Source organism: Lissotriton helveticus, chromosome 1_2 (genome assembly GCF_964261635.1).
Source record: "Lissotriton helveticus chromosome 1_2, aLisHel1.1, whole genome shotgun sequence".
Lineage (NCBI taxonomy): Eukaryota > Metazoa > Chordata > Amphibia > Caudata > Salamandridae > Lissotriton > Lissotriton helveticus.
The window spans coordinates 112,764,595-112,786,709 of NC_136058.1; the positions used below are offsets into that span (position 1 = coordinate 112,764,595).

At 44.3% G+C, this 22,115-nt stretch overlaps 1 protein-coding gene across 1 annotated transcript in view; it reads left to right on the forward strand.

Moving 5' to 3' along the window:
* LOC144798738 (cytochrome P450 2J2-like) overlaps window positions 1–22,115 on the forward strand; it is a 488,232-nt gene that overhangs the window by 201,357 nt on the left and 264,760 nt on the right. The window contains exon 5 of the mRNA XM_078669759.1: window positions 10,496–10,672. Within this exon, the coding sequence (XP_078525885.1) occupies window positions 10,496–10,672 (177 nt within the window). The remainder of the gene's footprint in view (window positions 1–10,495; window positions 10,673–22,115) is intronic.

Below are 22,115 nucleotides of genomic sequence, written 5' to 3' on the forward strand. Positions count from 1 at the left end.
AATTGGGATACCCAAAAGGCTACCAGACCCAGGTCAATAATACAGTACAACAAAGAAATGTTCAAGTAGCACACAACAGTTATTAGAAAGACAAACACTAAGTTGCATCCCCAATACCAAGTTATAAAGTCAAATTTGCAAGTAGGGCAATTTTTTTACCATGAAGTTATGACTTTTAATTGTGGCAACACAGATGCTCAATCCTCTTAAGGTAATGCATGTATATACAATAATGGCTGCTCGGGATAGGGAAACGGGAAATGAGGAGTGTTTGTGATCAAAGTGGAGACGTGAGTGTAGTGGACAAGAACAGGGTAGTGTGACATATATCCATCACATTCACATGGTGATACAGATCCGGCCTTAACAATGGTCAGTTGTTCCAAATATGTCACATAGCAGTACATGAACACTGTCAATGACTTACAGTTGTCCTGGCTTGTGATCTGGTTGTAGTCAATGTTTCGACCCCTATAAATTTAACTAGGTGAGTCCAGCCTTAGGGTGGGGGTCTTCATCAGGACTAGGAAAGAGCACCTAAAGGCAATAGGATACTGCGTGTTAGGAAAGCAAATCTAGTTGGAAAAGGTAGTGAATGCGTATGAAATGAGGTTAATGATTACCTAATTAAGCATCCAGCGTGTTTCTATCGGCTGGGCAATCGTGTGGAAATAAGGCTCCCCAGAGCTCCTAAATGCAGAGAAAACACCCAATAATATATGTGATAGGGGACACAAATGACAAACTAAGACAAAAATATAAGCAAAAACCCTTTGCTTGATGAGCACTTACTCAGAAAGGGGATGGAGGTATGGCCATCGGTGCGCGTTCGCGGAATTAAAACTGCAGGTCAAAAGATCGCTGTCAGATTTCAGATAAAAATTCAGGTAACATCAAGTCAAGTAAAAGATGCGGGTGTGGTAACTGGCACATCTTTAAAAATTCCACTTAGATCAAAGGCTCAAATGTGTCAGCAATCTCCCTGTAGGGAAATGGGGGGAACAAGGGCACCAAGAGGGACACTCCGGCAGCCGCTGAAGGTCCGCTTTCATGCCAAAGTGAAATATAGCAATTGCTAATCGCGCTAAATGGTGATGCTGTGAGCTAAATAAAACAAATCGCGTCTTGTGTGGTAATTGACACATCTTCGAAAAACATCCACTTCTGGTGGATCAAAGGCTCAAGTGTGGCCGCAATCTCCCTGTAAGGAAATGAGAGGAACAAGGACAACGAGCAGCAGCCGCCGATGGTCCGCTTTCGTGGCAATGTGAAAAATAACCATTGTTAATGGCGCTAAATGCTGCTGGTGTGAGCTAAAAGAAGTCTAGTGCAACAGACAACCTAGCGTCCTGATCGCCTAATTATATGAAGAAAGGCGAGGAGCTACTCAGCATTGCCCTCACCTTAAAACGACCGCCCGGCTCCAATTCTGCTGCCAGAATGAGCTTGCGGTTGCAGATCCCGTCAATAAACGTGGATGCGAGTGTGCACGTAGAGTGCAGCAGCTGGATGGCTGCACGTCAGTTGATGTGAGACGGGGCGGCAATAGCGGACAGATTACTGTTCTTGAGCATCGTCCTAAATATGGTACCAGGTGGATTTCAAAGGAGCAAACTAGTAAGGCAAGATTAGGATAATAAAAGTGTCAAAAATGTAAACAGAGTTATGTTATGTTATGTTATGTTAATAACAATTTCTAAAGCGCACGGGCACCCAAGGGTTTCATGGCGCTGATAGTGAGGAAAAATTGCCGGCTAGTAACCTATGCAGATGCTTGCTTGAAAAGCCAGGTCTTCAAGGCTTTCCGGAACACCATAAGATTTTCACAGCTCCTAATTGTCAGAGGGAATGCATTCCAGACCGTAGGGGCCAGATAAGCAAATCTACACCCTCCCTGTCGCTTCAGCTTGAAGGAGGGTAAGGTGAGCAGAAAGAGATGAGCTGAACGGAGGTTTCGAGTAGGCTCATACTTGACTATCATGCTGTTTATAAACCTAGGACTACTTCCATCAAGGGCCTTAAAGGCCAGACAGCTGACCTTAAATGCCACCCATTGAGCAATAGGTAGCCAATGAAGGTCGGCCAGTAATGGTCTTGCCGAACGCCATTTAGGGTGTTTATGGATGTGTCTGGCAGCTTGGTACTGGACAATTTGCAAGCGTCTTATTAAAAATGCAGGTAAGCTTAGAATTGGAATTAGAAAAGTCCAACCGGGAGAGGACCAAAGCAAGCACCACCTGTATAAGAGCAGAATGGGTCAACAGGTGGGCAATTTTTCTGATTCTGCGCAGTTGATGGAAGCTGGAAGAGATCACAGCTCCCACCTGTCCTCTAAGTGAGAGATCAGAATTAATAATGATCCCAAGACTTTTCACCGAAGGGGAGGGCAGAGGAGGTAGCCCCAGTTCTGTCGGCCAGAAATGCGGGCCCCAGCTGGTCTCGCTTTTACCAGGAAGCACCAAATCAGTCTTGCCTGGGTTAAGTTTAAGCTGGTTCCGATCCATCCACAACTGGATGTGCAACATTGTGGCCTGAAATTCAGTGACAGAGTCCGGGGAGTCCAATGTGAATATTAATTGCAGATCATCGGCATAATTAAAGATTGTAACCTTTCTGTTTTTTAAGGAGTGTAATAGGGGTTTAAGATAAAGGTTGAACAAAAGCGGGGACAGTGAGGAGCCTTGCGGAACTCCACAGGTAGTAACCAGCTTTGGTGCGGTGAACTTCCCAAGCCTGACCGCCTGGGAACGGTCAGTCAGGAAAGATTTCACCCAACTGAGAGTGGAGCCCCGCAGGCCGGCCTGTTCGACACGGTGCAATAAGATGGTATGGTCGACCGTGTTGAACGCTGCCGACAAGTCCAGGAGCACTAAGGCCTGATGGATACCCCTATTGGCCTTGGATCTAATAGTGTCCAGGACAGCTAAGATCACCGACTCAGTTGAATGCGCCGGACGGAAACTGGCTTGGTTGGGTTCCAGATAATCTGAGGATTCAGTAAAGTTGGAGAGACATCTAGCCACGTGAGCTTCCAAACTTTTTGCTCCAAAAGGGAGGAGGGATATAGGCCGGTAATTAGAGAGATTGGAAGGATCAACCCCTGGTTTTTTAATAAGGGGGACCACCGTAGCATTTTTAAAAGTGCCAGGGACCCTGCCCTGCACTAGTGACTCATTGAGGAGGGGAAGTACACTGTGAGGTAGGACCGGGAAAATGTCCTTTAGGACGTGGGGAGGACAACAGTCATTGGGTGCGTCCGATTTGACTCGGATCATAAGTTCAGCTAATATTAAGTGGTTGATAGGAGGGATAGCGTCTAATATAGAAGGGTTACTAGGCATGTCTTCTGTAAAGTCCGTACTGACACTTTTTGGTATGCTTTCTTTAATAGTGACTATTTTGTCCAAAAAGAAGTCATTTAGGGAGTTACAGAACTCTTGAGTCGGTACTTGCACAGAGGCAGTTCTGTCATCATTACATAAGTCGTTCACAACCTTAAAAATTTCCTTTGATTTATTATGAGCATTTAAGATTCTCTTAGAAACAAAGGCTGCTTTGGTATTCAAGATGGCTTTTTTATATTCTCTGCGAGCAGTCATATATAGCTCCCTGTCTTCGACGGAGTAACCGTGTCTCCATTTCCTCTCATGTTGGCGCAGTTCCAATTTTTGTTTCCTTAGATCAGACGAGAAACATCTGTGAGCATCAGACCGTCGGGCGGGGGAGAATTTAGTAAGTGGCACATGTTCATTGCATGCTGTCAAAAGCCATTCAGAGAGATTCTTTTCCATAAGGTTGACATTGCTGCTAGGTATAGGTACTGATTTGGCCAGAGCACTGATAAAATCCTGAATGTTTAATGATCTCCACTTCCTGGTTAATCCTCCCACTGGAATGGTTTTTTTTAACTAGCCGTGTATAGTGATCGTGAACTGGATTAAATAATGGTCTGACCAAATACACGGAGTCGTCAAAGGTATAGACAAGGAGACATTATAGCACCAAATTTGGTCCAAGATGTGTCCTTTTTCATGGGTGGAAGTCCGAACATGCTGAGTAAAATTCGAGTGAGAAAGAAGCTCAGAGAATTCAGTGGCCTGAGGCACACACGCAGGATCATTAAACCAATAGTTCAGGTCTCCAACGAGTAAGACCTTGGCATAGTTGACGACTAAAGCTGCCAGTTGTTCACTTAAAGAAACCGGGAAAGAAGGCATTGCATGAGGGGGGTGATAGATGAGTACCAGCACCAGGGTTCCAATATCTGTATCGATTTTTACATCTAAATTCTCTACCTCCGGCAGAACCAAGGGGGACTGAATGGTAAATTTGTGGTCCTTGTGGATAATGGCTGCAACACCACCCCCCAGCTTCCCAGAAGACCGGTTTGCTGACAGTATATAATAGTCAGAAGGAAGGGCTGCAAGAACATCAGGCAGGGAGTCTTGGGTGAGCAACGTTTCCGTGATGAATAGAACGTCAGGCTTTTCGGTGGTGAGAAATAAAAAGATATCCAATTGATGTTTTACCAAAGAACGCGTGTTCAGGTAAAAACAGCGGAGGGTGGAGACCTTATTCACTGAGGTTATTTTACAGGAGGAATGAAAGAGTTCGGGTGTAGGAGGGGGAGTAGAATCCGCCCGGGGATAACAAATGTCGTTAGCCCTTAGACAGCTAAGTGTTACAGGATCCAGGCGTGGAAGACAGAGATGTTTTAATGAACGAAGCTCAACGGAAGAGTAAGTGACAATTTGGCCATAATGCGTGGCCCCTGGGCCCGGGCAGGCGCGGACGGGCGCAGATGGGCTTTCCGTTGGCGCGCCTTTGGCGCGCCGCCGGCGCGTATCCAAACAGCTAGACCGCCGACCAAGATGGTGGCTAGCCAGCGGGCCGGAAGTGAGTACTTCCCTCTAAGCGTTCGGGGCGCCCTCCACAAAAATCAGCCAGAATGGCTGCGGTGGACCGGGGCGTCTCGAGCAGACACAGAAAATATGGGCAGAAATATTATCCCAAGGTAGGTGGCGAGTAATGACAATTCGTTAGCTCTAACAAGTCAAATGCACACAGTAGCAGCAGAAAGGTTTAAAAAGCACAAATTAGCCATTTTTAAAAAATGCGCCGATTGACAGGCACACCTCACCAGTATCAACCTGGTCCCAGTCTCGAGCCCGATTAAATACTCGAAGAGCAGGCAAGGTCCGGACAGCTAGACCGCTGACCAAGATGGCGGCTAGCCGATGGGCCGGAAGTCAGTACTTCCCTCTAAACGTTCGGGGCGCCCTCCACAACAATCAGCCAGAATGGCTGCGGTGGACCAGGGCGTCTCGAGCAGACACAGAAAATATGATCAGAAATATTATCCCAAGGTAGGTGGCGAGTAATGACAATTCGTTAGCTCTAACAAGTAAAATGCACACAGTAGCAGCAGAAAGGTTTAAAAAGCACAAATGAGCAATTTTTAAAAAATGCGCCGATTGGCAGGCACACCTCACCAGTATCAACCTGGTCCCAGTCTCGAGCCCGATTAAATACTCAAAGAGCAGGGAAGGTCCGGACAGCTAGACTGCCGACCAAGATGGCGGCTAGCCGACAGGCCGGAAGGGAGTACTTCCCTCTAAGCGTTCGGGGCGCCCTCCACAACAATCAGCCAAAATGGCTGCGGTGGACCGGGGCGTCTCGAGCAGACACAGAAAATATGGCCAGAAATATTATCCCATGGTAGGTGGCGAGTAATGACAATTCGTTAGCTCTAACAAGTAAAATGCACTCAGTAGCAGCAGAAAGGTTTAAAAAGCACAAATTAGCCAATTTTAAAAAATTCGCCGATTGGCAGGCACACCTCACCAGTATGAAATGTTAAAATGCTGCAGCCATGTCAGTACAAGTATTGCAACGAAGACTCCTCAATGTTGATAAACTAAACATTGGACGTACATACAATAGGTTTTTGTTATATACACGAAACAAAAAGGAGACAAACCCCTATAAATGTTACTACAAACCCCAGATGTCTGAATTACAGTGTTGAATGGCATTGTAGAAGTGAGCCTGCATCCTGCTTGATATTCCACACAAAGGCATTAAATTACATATACAACCAGAAAAAGGATTTTTCCTTCCCAAGAAAGCATATAAAAAATTGCATATATTTAAAATATATATCTCAATACTGGTTTATTTCATTCTCTTTCGTCTCCGTTCATACTCCTAACTTGTGGCACTATATAAGCAGACATTTGCAAAGCCAATAGTTCTGACATTGGCAGCCAGCCTTTTGGCAATTCTTATTTTATCTTGTTTTTTTGCAGAACTTTATTGTTCTGAAAGCTGCTGGCATTCATCAGTATAAATTAAAACATTGGCTAAAGGCCAAATTGTTATTTCGGACTCAAAAAAGCACACATTAGCATAGTACTCCCCGGCATTGAAGGGAATTACTTTGTGTGTGAATGGGATCTTTGTGAAAATGAAGTCAGCCAATAGCTGAAGTGGGTTGACACATTGCACCTCAATGTATGCTGGACACAACCACAGATGAATGGATGAAGTGTGGCTGAAAGAAAGCCGGAAGGAAAGAAGGAAAGAAAAAATATGGAAAGAAAGAATGAAGGAAAGAAATATGAAAGCAAGAACCAAAAACTGAGAAGGAAAAAAAGAAGGCAAGAGAGAAAGCAAGAAAGAAAAAAGTGAAGAAACAAAGAAAGAAGGACAAAGAAAGAAGTTTTACAACTGCTGCAAATTCAACATGAAAAAGGGTCGTTTTCTTCCAGGGCAAAGTTTATTTTAAAACCATTGGTGAAACTGAGTCCAGAATAAATGTGTTCTGAAGAATTGTCAGCTTATGAAATCACATAATGTAATATTGAATCTTTCGATTTGTGTTCTGTGTGCACATTAGTTTCAAATGGACACAATCTGGTGTGCCGTGAAATCAGGGCCAGACTTGGAATCCAAAGCAGCCCGGGCAATTTTGTCAGACTGGCCCACACCCCCTGATGGGGCAAGTGTGAAGCACTACTGCATTACAGAACCGCCCCCCAGCACTGCTGCTTTTATTACTGGGGGCCGATATTGGAGCTTTGCTGCAAAACAGGCCTCACCACTCCAAAACCAGCCAAATGCCTGTTGCCTGCTACAGCCAGTCCGGCCCTGTGTGAAATAGATGAACAAAGGACACTCCATAAGGAATTTACAACAGCATTGGCGGGAGACAGGAACTGATAAAGCTGGAATGTGCTCTCAGCTCACATCTGGTAGAAAGCTGCTGCAATTGCATAAGACTTTAAACACAAAGGCAACACTAAAACAATTACAAAGTAAAAACTAAAATACTTGTACTGAAGGGAGCCATGTTGTGTAGAGATGTGCTCATTGTGAGAGAGCAAAATGCAGTCACTCAAAGTGAAGCTAACCAGTGGCTACCATAAGACGGCCCAATGCTATATTCTATAGTGGGCAGAAGCAAAACATGAATGACACAATAGACCAATGGATGATGAGAGCTGGCTGAAAGCCCTAAAAAGTAAATATATTATACATGTAATTTTAGTAAATTTAAAAGGCTTTGGCTAACACCAGACCTAAAACTGACTTAAAAGAAATTTAAAGGAAATAAATTATGCATCCTGACATTGCGTACATAAAGAAAATTCTGTGGATCATTCTACTTCACACGCTATGCATCCGTATGTGAATGAATGTAAGTTTGAATATTGTTCAGTCAAAGATTTTAAAAGTAGGGCAAAATGCAATTTTAAATTCCTCATTGAAAGTTTAAACACAATGTAACTCTAGCGCTATTGCGTTGTTCCCCCTCTATAATATCTGTGTGGATATAGGTGTGGAGTTGGGTGTCTGGTGGAATATAGTGGGCAATTGTCTATTGTGGCTCTGTACAGAGGAATATAAGGTTGTGAAGCTTGGAGCTTTACATGTTTTCTTCCTATTTGTCATCAGGAATAATCCTGCTGTAACACAGGGCAGTGAGCATGCTGCCAGCTAGTCATATCTTAAATGTTTTGAAGAGGCTGGTATACAGTGCTTAATTTGAGCCGGTGGTTGCAGTTGAGGTGCACCAGTACTTATTTTTCCTCACCAGACTTTGATAAAAAGAAAAACACAAAAGGGGAGAAGAAAGAGGAAGAGAAAGGCGGAAAACTGACATAGGGTGAAAACATGCTAGAAAAGGAGCCTGCAAGAGTGAGATAAAGAGACAGGGAGTGTCTTAGTGGTGGTTAAAGACACATGAGGTCAAATTAAAACTGCACCGTGGTATTCATCACTCTGACCTTCGATTGTGCTAGCCTTTGGCTTCTGAACAACACATTGGGATCCTGCACTTATTCTTATACAAATTAAGCATGCTGCCTATCAGGGCTGGTCTGGCCGTATCGGGCATTGGGCATTTTTCCGGGAGGCTGGAGGTCAGTTTTGCGGCAGTGAGGCTCTACTTTTGTTACTGGGGGCTGGTTGTGCAGCCGTGCTGCTATATCACACCGCAGTACCAAAAGCAACAGTGCTTCACACTTGCACTCCACCCCATCGCCCGGGGATGGTCTTATCAAAATTGCAGGGCTGCTTTGACTTCCCAGTCTGGCTGTGCGCCTATATACCCTTCCTGATGCTGGGAGCAAACATCATGCATGTGCCTTCTATAGTAAACGGCCAGAAGCAGATGCTGGGTCTGTGACCCTCTGCTGCACGTTCAGATTTGGAGCTTTAAGTATGCCTAGTCAAATGGTATTTCTCTGTGTTTGGCCTCCCATCAGCTCCATGCAGGGAGGTCAGGGAATCATTATAGGTTTGGTTTTGGGTGAGAGGAAGGACGTCTGCCTCTACCCCACAGACGTAACTGCATTAGGCTCTATCATGGAAGCTATTTGAATTCCGCTTTCTCTCATATTCCAGTGTCTGCACAATCAGACCCCTGCTTGTTCATCTGAAAAGATTATGCATGGACTTAATTCTTCAGGCTTGGGACTCTGAGTGGTTTAAGAGTCTTGAAGACTAAAAGCAGTGCTTAATTTGAACGGGTAGTTGCCTACCAGCACCCTTTTTTTGAGTACCGCAAGCTATTTTTAATCATCAGACTTTGATCCAGAAGGAAAAGGAGAAAACCAGCAAAGAGTGAGGAAAAAGGGAAAGAAAGATGAGAAACTGTGACAAGGGGAGAAAGCTGCTGTGACAGGGAACATGCAAGAGCATGATATAGGGGCGAGAGAGTACTTTTATAGATGAACGGGCGTGAGGTGAAACGAAGGTTCAGCAACCTTGATATTCAGCAACCCTGACATTCAGCAGCAGCACCAATGGGCTTCTTAGAACAAAATTTGGCCCCAGCACTTATTCTTTTACAAATTAAGCACTGGCTGGAGGTTTTCTGACTTGGCTCTTCCTCTGTGGAACAAGCTCCATCTAGAAATGTGCCAGTTTAGAGAGCATTGATTGGTCAATTTATTTTGCCTGTTCTGCAGTGAGTAAGATCTGTAGGTGCGCATAAACTATCTTCGCAGGTACTTGGGTTCAGAGTGAGAATGACAAATTAACGGCTATTTCTAAACAAGGAGAAGGATCACAGATCCTTTTTGAACTGACAGAAAAACATTGGCAAATAATTGACCTGTGTTATGAACTGAAAACTGTAATCTGATAACTGAAATTGGCCATGCAATGCTGCCTGTTTCGAGGTGGTTTAAGGGTAAAGCCACAACCAATCAAATAGGCGTGATGTCTGTTTTCACCCTCCACCCTGACCCTTTCTGCTACCTAACATGTAGCGGACCTCATTGCCGGAAGTGTGGGGGGGTTTGGAGGCAATGTACCACCCTCCTTGGCACATTTTAGGCTGATAGAACCCACCTGCTATCCGTTGTGGTGGGTCAAGTAAACCTCCACTCTTGTTCACACGTGCACAGAATGGCAGGAAATGGGAAAGGTGGAGGGAGAACCATAAAGATTATTCATAAGCAAAGGGCAAGATGAGTCTTACCCTTCCAGCCCAGAGATGGTGGACCATTCCTCTTGCCCCTCTTGAGTTATTAGGTCCTTCTAGTGTTAGATATGGTCCCTCCTGCCAGAAGGTCTTCCATCAGTCAAGTCCCTGCTTCTCTGCTGGCCTGGTCAATCTTTTATTTAATCAGCTGGAAGCACCACCTCCTGGTCTGGTGGGTATGTTTAATACTTCTTCCATGTGTCCTTCAGATATAGGCTGAACGCCTTAATACATTGTTAACTTTTCTGAGAGATCCTAACTTCCTTACAAACTAATGTTGGTTGAGATGTAGAGGTGGACCAAGTGTAATGAAGAGTACTATATTTAGATGAGCACCGTGGTTTTTATCACTAGTGTGACTAGTGCATGCATCATTATTAATAGATACAGATAATAGCTAGAACAACTGACGAAATTATACATATAATGTATCAATATATTTTGCATAACTTCCATACATGTGAATACAAAATGTTCACTTTTATTCTGCATATGTTCGTACAGCTCTACAATTCTCTCCCACAAATAATGAAGTTCCTTCCTGGATCTCATCACAAAGTTTTTGAACACTGGAACATCATTAAAATGTTTGTCAAAAAGATTATTCAGAAGCACAGAGAGGACTGGCATCCGTCTGAACCCAGAGACTTCATAGACTGTTACATCGCAGAAATTGAAAAGGTAAGGTGCATGGCTATTATTATTATGATTATTACTTGTTAAGCGTGACAAATCCCCCTGAAACGGTCTGTAGGAGCTGCTGCATATCTTCAGGTGTGGGCTCCAGAATAAAATATTCTGAGTAGTGGACTAATAGCGTGGCTAAAACATCCATGTTTTAAGATGCGGCGAGGATGTAATAGACATTTCCCGCAGGACCTAAGACTCCTGGTAGGGGCATACCAATTAGGGGTTTTCAGTAAATACTGAGGTCCATTTACATAAAGGGATTTGTGGACCAAACAAAGAAGTTTAAACCGTGATCACTTATTTGTGGACAACCAGTGAAGGCTTCTTAGAATGAGTTCTAAAGGCGAAATGGGTTGAAGAAAACAAACTAAACTTGCTTCTGTATTGTATTGGATGTGTAAGGGATGTCTGTCTGCTATGTGACTCTCTATACTATACTTGTTCTATATGTAAGGGAAGACTGCAGTGCACTGCACTTTTTTTTTTACATCTGTTGTGTGTGAGAAAATCATGTACCATTGCCACATGGACTGTGCCTTTTCTCTGACCGATGGAATATTATACTGTTCCTATGTCTCTACTTCCTGTTGTGAATGAGGGAAACACCACGACGTCTTCTAGTGCTGCACCTTTTCATGGTGTTATTGACAGTTGTACAGCTGCTGCTGCTTGCATTGTACTTGGAAGAAAGCATGCAGCCGTGATGTGAGCTTCTGCGTTTGCTTCCTATGATGTACTTGTTTGTGTGTGAAAAAACCTTTCACCTCTGTCACCTCTGCTGCACCTTTTTGGTCTGAAAGGCAAGCTTGTATCACCGCTGTCAATGTTGTGCCTATTCTGTCAGTGTGAGGTAAGTTTGCACTTTGCCTGGACAGTACCAGTTTTCTGTGTGTATCCGTGGCTTGCATTGCTGATGCCGGTGGAGTTCTGAGTGCATGCATGTGTGCATTTGTGAAGCTGTCATGGGTGCAAACCGCTGCAGGAGCTTTCTTCATTGTGAGCACCTTTATGTCTGTAGTAATTATTAGTATATTCATTCTTTTTAAAAGTATGTAAAATTAAAAGTATGTACAGTGTTACCAAACGGTGGTAGCAAATGCCACAAGTTATTGATATTTGTTATACACTTTTGCTGCGATCTAGGGCCATATGTATCATAGTCCCTTTTTGCGAATTCCAAATAGCGAATTTTAAGGAATCGCTATTTGGAATTCGCAAAACGGTATGTATGTACAAAATCGCTTTCTAATAGCGATTCCTTACCATTCCTAATTTGCGATTAGCAAATTGCTAATCGCAAATTACCCATTCATTTCTATGGGCCAGGAGGCCCATAGGAATGAAGGGGCAATTTGCGATTAGCAATTTGCTAATCGCAAATTAGGAATTCTTTCAAGGGTGCAGGGGTGTCTCAAGAACACCCTGCTGCACCCCTGAAAAAGACATTTGGGGGCATATGCCGCACATGCATGCCCTAAGGGCATGTATGGGCGTCATATGGCACCTTTGTTTTTTTGGAAAAAACCTTTTTGAAAAGAATTCGCAACTTACCACCAACTAGAAGTTGGTGGTAATTTGGGAATCCTTAATGGCATTTTTTGAATATTTTTTGTTTGATACATTGCATTTAAGGAATCGCAAAATTTGCGATTCCTTAAGTGCAATCGCAAAATAAGGAATAGCAAATTTTGCTATTCCTTATTTTGCATCAAACATGTTTGATACAACATGTTTGTATCAACGAATTTCGGCCTTTGCGAATGCTAATTAGCTAAATAGTATGTATCAAACATGTTTGATGCAAAATAAGGAATAGCAAAATTTGCTATTCCTTATTTTGCGATTGCACTTAAGGAATCGCAAATTTTGCGATTCCTTAAATGCAATTTATCAAACAAAAAATATTCAAAAAATGCCATTAAGGATTCACAAATTACCACCAACTTCTAGTTGGTGGTAAGTTGCGAATTCTTTTCAAAAAGCTTTTTTCCAAAAAACCAAAGGTGCCATATGACGCCCATACATGCCCTTAGGGCATGTATGTGCGCCATATGCCCCCAAATGTCTTTTTCAGGGGTGCAGCAGGGTGTTCTTGAGACACCCCTGCACCCTTGAAAGAATTCCTAATTTGCGATTAGCAAATTGCTAATCGCAAATTGCCCCTTCATTCCTATGGGCCTCCTGGCCCATAGAAATGAATGGGTAATTTGCGATTAGCAATTTGCTAATCGCAAATTAGGAATGGTAAGGAATCGCTATTAAAAAGCGATTTTGTACATACATACCGTTTTGCGAATTCCAAATAGCCATTCCTTAAAATTCGCTATTTGGAATTCGCAAAAAGGGACTATGATACATATGGCCCATACTATTTAGCTAATTAGCATTCGCAAAGGCCGAAATTCGCAGAATTTCGGCCTTTGCGAATGCTAATTAGCTTGATACATATGGCCCCTAGTCAATGTTCTTACAACAGTGGATGCAGTGAGGGAGGATGTATGTCAGGACTATATGCATTGGTAGGTACACATGTATATAGAAAACCGCCAACTGATTGAGTTGGAGTTAAATGCATTCATGTATTGGCTGTAGGAGATTTTATTTGCATAGTTAAAAAACGAGTGATATTTTACTGCTATAATAAACAGGAGGAGGTTGGTATTCTTACGAGTCTTTTCATTAAGCTGTGATATTTTGAAAATATGAAATACATTGTTAAGTCCATACATGCGCTTTCGCCACAGACCTTTATTTCTGGTGTTATGATTACTGTTTATTTAATTCATAAAGTTTTGTTGTATCTTGAATCTGAAAACATTGTCACTTAGCTCCTGTATGTGCTGTTACATTTATCTACAAAACATTAACAGTACATGGATGCTTGTGCATTTTTAGGTCGAGCTTACCAGACAGCAGAGCTGTATGGTTGCAAAAGGCTCCAGGGTTGCCACTTTTCCCAGAAAAAAATACTGACCATTTGTTCATGTTTTAAGATTCTTCAAAGGCCCAGCAGGCCCGGACTGGCAGTACTGGGCACTGGGTGTATCCCCAGGAGTCTGGAAGGGTGGAAGGCCATTTTTTGCTACTGGAGTCAATTGTGCTAATGGGGGGCCGATTTTCCAGCAGTGCTTCAATATCGACCTCTAGTAATATTATTAGCAGGCCAGCCCACTTACCTAAAAGTTCCAGGCTCTCAGGGCCATTCTCCCGTCAGTGCTTCACGTCAAGTTGGTGTGTGCATTGCTTTTTAAAACCTCACATGACATGTTATAAAATTTAGTTAAACAAAGAGAGAGTAAGGGATCAATTCGCAAAAAGCGAACGGAGTGTACTCCTGGTCCCCTAGGTCCAAAGTCTTACAAAAACAAAAGAGGAGTACCGTCTAAGGCATTAGCTACGGTCTGAGTGAGATGACTACAAAAGGAAGAGAGTCCTTCTTTTATTTAAAAACCCCTCACTCACCAACCTGGTTGGTGACATGCTTCATCATCGGGGTCCACCCTGACAGCCGAATGCCATCAGGGTGTGCTGCGACACCTGAGTTACAGTGGAGCGGGTATTTTGTGTGTGAAGTGAACAAAAAAATGTTAAAAATTGTCCTGGTATCCTTGTGTGAAAAATGTTATTTGCAAGTTACTGGACAATATTAAAATAAAGTGTGTGGATACAGAGAGGTATGTTATGACCGTGTGTATCACTATGTGTGGTTCAGGTCTACATGTTTCAACCCGTTAAAGGGAAATTCCGGGTTTTCATCAGGACCAAAAGAGGAAGATGGGTGGTCAGGACACACTAACGACCTGCCAAGCCTAAATTCCTTTAGGACCGTTGACAAAAAATCTGTCACAGTCAAATACTCACACTCAATGGTGGTGAGAAAAGCAAAAGACTCCTGTTGTGGATCTTTTGGGCTTCACGGGGTGGAGGGAAGGAAAAAACCTCAGAACGTAACGTATTAGTTACTGCGTGGTTAGAACGCCTGGTACCTACTCGCCTCTCCCCGCTGGGGAGGCACGGAGAGGCGAGTAGGTACCAGGCGTTCTAACCACGCAGTAACTAATACGTTACGTTCTGAGGTTTTTTCCTTCCCTCCACCCCGTGAAGCCCAAAAGATCCACAACAGGAGTCTTTTGCTTTTCTCACCACCATTGAGTGTGAGTATTTGACTGTGACAGATTTTTTGTCAACGGTCCTAAAGGAATTTAGACTTGGTAGGTCGTTAGTGTGTCCTGACCACCCATCTTCCTCTTTTGGTCCTGATGAAAACCCGGAATTTCCCTTTAACGGGTTGAAACATGTAGACCTGAACCACACATAGTGATACACACGGTCATAACATACCTCTCTGTATCCACACACTTTATTTTAATATTGTCCAGTAACTTGCAAATAAAAATTTTCACACAAGGATACCAGGACAATTTTTTAACATTTTTTTGTTCACTTCACACACAAAATACCCGCTCCACTGTAATTCAGGTGTCGCAGCACACCCTGATGGCATTCGGCTGTCAGGGTGGACCCCGATGATGAAGCATGTCACCAACCAGGTTGGTGAGTGAGGGGTTTTTAAATAAAAGAAGGACTCTCTTCCTTTTGTAGTCATCTCACTCAGTCCGTAGCTAATGCCTTAGACGGTATTCCTCTTTTGTTTTTGTATGTTATAAAATGTAACATTACCCCAAGTGGTGTATTTCGCTCACAGGGCCTTCAATCTGCGGTAGCGCATGTAAGTGCTAACAGTGACACCCCTAGTATAATTATAAAGGGCCTGAACTACGCTCCCTCCCTCTCACCTTTAAAGGCCTTCCCTTCTCACCACATGATATCACATGGCCTTTCCCTATGCAGAAATACAGCCATGCCAGCAGCCAAGGAATACCGGGCCATGTGACGACGACAAGCTCAGCAAGCAAATTATTTTGGGAATCTGATAGATCATATTATCATTAGATATTGATAATAAATATTTTATACCTAATTCGATGTCAGGACCGGAGGCGAGGATTATGCTTTTTTCCTTCTTCGCTTTAATATAAAACCAAACACAGCAAACATTAAAGCCATAAACTACATTTCCCATGAACACTAGGGTAAAAAACAGCAAAACCTCCACAGTCCTTCTTTAATGTCCTTGATCAGGTTCCCATAACGTCCTTTGTCTCTGCCTGCTCATCCTCTTTCTTCGCTGCTCACAAGCCAGTTAAGTGGGCCCTTTTTAGGTCTCGCCTAGCGTCGCAGCGCATTCGCTGCCGCTCTACGAGTTCTATTGTCGTCGGGTTGCTTTCGGAAGTGGGGGGAAGCTCCGCCTCTGCTTTTCATTGGTGCGCGTCATACTTTATGTTAAACACTCTCAGTTCATTTGGAGAGAGGTTTTTTCGTTCCCTCCCTGTCTCCTTTCCGGCTCACCCACCCGGACTGGATATTTGGCTTGCGCACTGTGTCTCGTGTCTCTTCCGCCTTGCTCAACGCCCATGGCACGCTTTCACTTTCAGCAGCAGCACTTTGTTTCATTTACCTCATCTACTCTCTGCATAGAAGCTGCCCCTTCACTCTGCAGTTAAAAAGCTGAGCCTAGTTTGGAAAGGCACATTACTATTTTGTAAACCGAATTCGATTTCTGGATTCAATTTCTCACTTTCTGCTGCAGCTTTTCTTTTCTTTTCTTTGTTATTTTTTATTTCAACAGTCCTTGAACTCGGCGATCACTTTTTAAAAATTTTAAAGTGACTTCTTACAGAGGCACCTGCTGTGTTCTGAACTTGCAAAGTTAAAGGTTAGAATTACATCCTCCACGTGAGAAAGGTGGGGCTACAGTCCTCAATGGGTAGGATAGTGAATCAGTTGTAATGATGATAATATACGCCGCCAACTTCAGGGACCGCTTGTAGAAGGAAAGCTTCAACATTGATAAAAACATCACAGAAAAGTGTGTTCAGACTTTTGTGGAATGCATACGTTTCATGTGTGAACGATCGTCAAGAGACCAAATAGTAAAAATGTGTTTGCAGTTGGTTGCAGCTAATCTACAACGCACTCTCCGCCATGTTGGTGCTTGGCTAAGGTAAAAGGCAGGCTACTAACTAATTAGAATGAATATTCTTCCAAAGAAGAGCTGGCGTGACGAGGCGCTCGCGGAGGAGGAGGTGCGCGAGTGTAAGCGATGGGTGGATCTAGCTGAGCAGGCGGTGAGATGACAGTAAATAAAATTGCTGTGCTTTGCTGGAGTTATTTGGTCAACGCAGACCCCCTCCAAATCATACAAACCTGAATGGGCTCAGAAATAGGGCTTCCAACATATTGCTTTTCTTTTCTCATTCTCTCTTAAGGCGCATTAGTTGCTGTCGCTTGTATTGTTTTGTTTAATAAAATTTTACCACGTCCATTTCTTTATACAAGGGGTATCCATGTTAAAACATTAGATGCATTCATCTACAATTGAAAGGTGGTCTCTGCCCTTCATTTGATCAGCAACTCGAGTAATTAATCCTTAATTACGCACAAGAATTTACATTTTGAATTGTGACAGTTGGCACTTTGACGCGGCATCCATAAATGTGAAAGCGCCGGATGGGCGCTAGTGAACAAAAAAACATTTGCAATGCAATATGCAAGACCTATTGCATTGCAAATGTTTGTCTTCAATATTTTATTGGGGTTGCCTTTCTTTTTTGCCTATTTTTGAGTTTCCTCTTGTGTAATGTTTCGTCTGTGAAAATAATTCCCCCTGAAGGGTAGATGTATACCTCAGTTGTGTAGTTCCCTAATGTTAGTAAAAGTACCCTTGTTACAAAGTTGCTTTGGATTTGGCAACGTTTATTTTCTCCTTCCGAGACCCTGAGCTTCAACTTTGAACTCCTTGCCTCCAGTCCCAGCCCATCGATTAAGAAAGTATTTTGTACTGCATTGGTTTAGGACATACGCATTTTGAGACTAGTTTAAAATTTAATTTAAACTGATGGACTAACGAACAGATACGAATAGTGGTAGGTGAGATTGCAGAAAAATGTAACATTTAAAAAAATGCCCCCCTACCCCAAAAACATTGGACATTTGTTATCCCTACAGTAACTTTGTTCCGAGGTGTGTGACCGTGCACATTCCGATGGCTCTAAAAGGGCCTTCTGGAAAAAAATTCTTCACTGCTGGCCCCTGGGTTCTCGCTCGTGGACAAGACCACATGCGTGTTGTTTCAGGGACCGATCCCAGTACAAACAGTATGAAAAAGGTCTCCCATGCATGCAATTCACACAGATGTGAGAGAGACACTCCGTAAATTGTAAATTGCTCAAAGTCTTCCAAATAACAATACATCAAAGGGATTAATATTCCACATTATCCAAATAAACTTTGGATTTAAATGGTATTGTAAATGACAATGCCTTTTAATATTGCATTTTTTAAACACATAAATAAAAGGCATTGTCATTTACAATAGCAATAGCTCAAAATATCACAATTGCGAGATCTATTGCATTGCAAATGCTTGTTTTCTCTGTTTCTTGTAATGATACTGTCTCTTGAGAGCGTTTATGAGCGGTGCGAGGGTTCAGTTTGGGGGAACTCATATGGTTAATCACGGGCAGCAGCGTGTCTTGTATTTTCCCTTTCAGGTTCCCTAAGTTGGTTGCGGGACTGCAATAGCGCTCCTTACGCAACTTTTTGCCTCAGCATAACCGCGGTGCGGTCCGCCACCTGGTAGTGGGCGCTGTCGGGTTGCCGTGACGTTCTGGCCTGCGGTGCACGTCTCCCATCTGGGAATTCAGTCGCTCTCCACTCGGCCCGATACTGCTTGCACCTACCCCAGCTGCCCTGTAATTGCCCAGCAGAAAACTACTTCTTAGATCCTTTTGTGTGGCTGTGATGCCCTGTGGGGTCGGTAGTGGTGTGGTGCTCCGTATTCTCAATGCCATGATCGGTCAGTATTATTTAGGCCAGACTGGCCTATGTGGGAACACCTTGTTCCCGGGCAGCAGTACCCTGGTGCATTTAGGGTGTCTTGGGTGTCCCTGGGCTAGCGCCTATAAATTGTGTGCCTCAGTGGCCAATCATAGCAGTCTCGGGTTCCCCCTCAGCCCTTAAGCGCTCATGCTTTGCGTGCACTTTATCTTCTGCCTCATTCAGGGAGACACAGGGCTGGTTGCAGTACTCAGGCGTTTACGCCTTTTTGGTCTGTGTCATCCAATAGGCAGGTTCAGGAGATACCCTTCTCCCCTTAACATGGCACAAGAAACCTATGAGGAAGAGGACTCCCTGGCCTACCTCCAATGGGATGATGAGTTCTATGAGACCATTGACACCTCAATCTACAGGACAGTAAAGGGCCTGATGGCCCCTATGCAACAGCGATTGTCAGAGAGAATTGCGCAGGAATGCGCAAAGATTGCCCAATCTGGTTCTGCCCCTCCCCCACGGAAGGTCCCTCAGTAGGATGCACTAGAGGGCCCCCTGCCTACCAAGAAGAAGTGTGCAGAGGGGGTGGATAAGGATGCGTTAGCTCACCTTAAACAGGCTTTCCTGGCTAAGACATTCTACCCGTAAGTCCCGGCGGGCCTACCCATGCCTGATGCAGTCCCTTCCCACCCCAGTTCACCACAACCTCATGAGGGAGACTCCCCAGAAGAGTCGGATGAGGAAGTGGGTTCCTCCAGATCTTGATGGCCAACTTCCCTTTAAAACCCGTGCAGAAGGGCATTTCTGATATGTTGGACCCGGATGATATTGTCCATCCGAGGTCGGCTGAGTGGGCACCAGCCGAGAAGGTGGCCAAGTATGTGGTCACCTGCCTGAGGAAACCGCTAGAGAAGGAAGCCTGCAGCCATCTGAGAGCAGAATGTCCCGCCCAACCTTAGAAGGGACGGTAGCACTCACACCTGATATAGATCTGAAAATGGCCACGTTCCTGTCAAAATTCGTTAAGGACCTTAAGAAGTGAATTGACAGGTCCTGGCGTTCATGCCAGGATCAGCTTCTTGATGCCATCGGACCAACTTTTGGACTCGGCGGAGGAAGCCAATGGCCTCCGGCTCTCTCATTGCCCCTCAAGTCCTCTATAGTTGGGCACAGCACACCCTCTGTTTTATGGGAAATGATAACTGTGCCCTTTTAATGGAGCGTTGTCACTCCTTGCTGATCATGGTTGACCCCAAGATGGGGGACCTGGCCTCCTCGGAGGCAGGGGCGGTGGCACAGGGGGGTTTGTTCGGCGACCCCTTTGTGAAAGAATTGGGAAAGTTTGTGGCGATGTTTATGTCGCTCGATAAGGCACAGACAAATATTAAGCGTGTCTTCAACCCCCGGCATTTCCATGGGGCTGGTGGTGGCAGAGGCCCCTCAACCGGCCGCTTCTCCTCTCCCTCCCTGGCAAAGGGACAAGGTTCCCGGCACGGGCAGTATCAGGCCAGCCCGCACTTCAACAACTTTTACCCAACAAGAGGACAACATTTCAGAGGCTGCCGAGGATACAAGGGCAATAACAATAATACAAACGATGAGTGTCAATCCCTCGGCACACGCGGTTGACTTTGTTCCTCCCAGCGTGGGCTTCCATGGGTTTGCAGAAAGTCCAGGGGTTCTAAATAAAGTTTTACGGTTCCCCATGCCAATACGTCCGTCCCTGCCCCATTTGTTTTTCCACCCGTGACACAGTAATGATAGATGAAGAGTGTCAGCTCTCCTTCAGAAAGGAGCCATCTGTCGCTCTGTGATACACCCAGAGGGATTTCTCAGCAACCTCTTCTTGGTCGACAAGGCTGATGTGGCTGAAGGCTGGTGATCAACCTCAGAGATTTCAATGAGTGGCTGGTGTATCGCTACTTCAAGATGGAGGGTATCCAAATCCTCAGGGATGTGCTGCTATCTGTCACGATTCACGTATGTGTAACGAGCGAAGGCGTTGCCTGCTCGGCGCATCACGGAGCCTCCGGAGCAGACAATAAGACTACAGGTCCCGGCATGCTTGAGCGGCGTGTGACGTCAGCACGCACCGCGCTCACGCATTACCCGGAAACAAAAGGAAGCCGGGGAAAGCCAGCGCTGCCGAATATTCCGATGACAGCAGAGCATTGTCGGAGCGCCGAGGATACCGGTAAGAATGTTCTGTGTTATACAGCCCGTTTTGGAATCGTGTCCCACTTTGGATAGGACACAGATTGTGTTCTTTGCTTTCCGCACCTTTTCAGGGTATTATACCAGTCTGGAACTTTTGCATTACAAGTCCTGGTAGAAACCCGGATATTTAGAGGCATTGTTGCCTCTTCTGTTTTGGTCCGCTCTCCCCAGTTAGCCGGGTCGAGCATTCCGCTCTCCAGATGCGGGGAGACCGCATGGTATTAATTACACAGTACCCACGGATCCGAGTGGGTTAACTCTTGATGTTTCGAAGGTATTCACAAGGCAGACGCTGTTAAGGAGCATTAACAGTCTGCTATTGTAGTGTAGTTGCTATATTCCCAATAGGCTCTGCGCATTGGAATAATATACACAGCAGTTTAGACTGAGGTCGACTAGGTCTCTACTGACTATATTAGACTTAAGGTTTGCCAGCTAGCTCAGAGGTCACTAGAAACTTTCTCGAATAAACGAGGAGGAGTTTAACCTCCCTGGATAGACAAGAAGGGATTAGCTTCTGACAACCATAAAACATGACAACTTTGCTCCCCCAGAATAAGAGCGTATCTCTAGAGTCGTGTGAAAACAATAGACAGCTATTTCACTCAGTCAATAGTGCGTACTTAGTTTCACCAGAGTGCAGAGAAAAGAGAGACGGGCGTTTTCAATAAAAGGTGTTATTTATTGAGCAGTCTTCTTCCTCATGCAAGAGAAATGAATTGCCACAATTACAATACTCGTAGTAAAGTAAAGTGCGTACAGTAAAAGGAGGATTATAAAATAATACTGTAAAAGCATTGATATGGTTTCTTAGCCATGTGATACTTTAAAATAGATAAAATATATACATACATATATACATTGACTAACGTACTCAACTGGTGCTTCTAAATACGCCTACCCCGGTGTACCTGACCTAAGCCTAATACGTGGGAAGGAGTAAGTAAGTAGCAGTTTAAGTTAAGTTTGGTTTGCCAATAATCTGACTCAAGAATTCTCTCTAAGGTTTTAGTTACGATTCAGAAAAGGGGGTGGTGATGAACAGAGTGTCTGAATTAAGCAGACCACTCTTACCCAATCCAAAGATCAGGGCTTGATCCATCACCGTTATTTAGCTCACTGCCCCATCCCAGCTCAGAACCTGGCTATATGCAAATTAGTCTGTCCCTGGCCCAGTGCATCATGGGAACAGGGCAGACCAAACTACCAAGCCAATTCTTCACCAGAAAGGAGACAAGCTACCGGGGACCGGTTTCTGGCATTTCAGCCTCGTCGGCCCGGCTTGCTTGAATCCTGATGGAGCAGTGAGCAAGGGACTCATGTC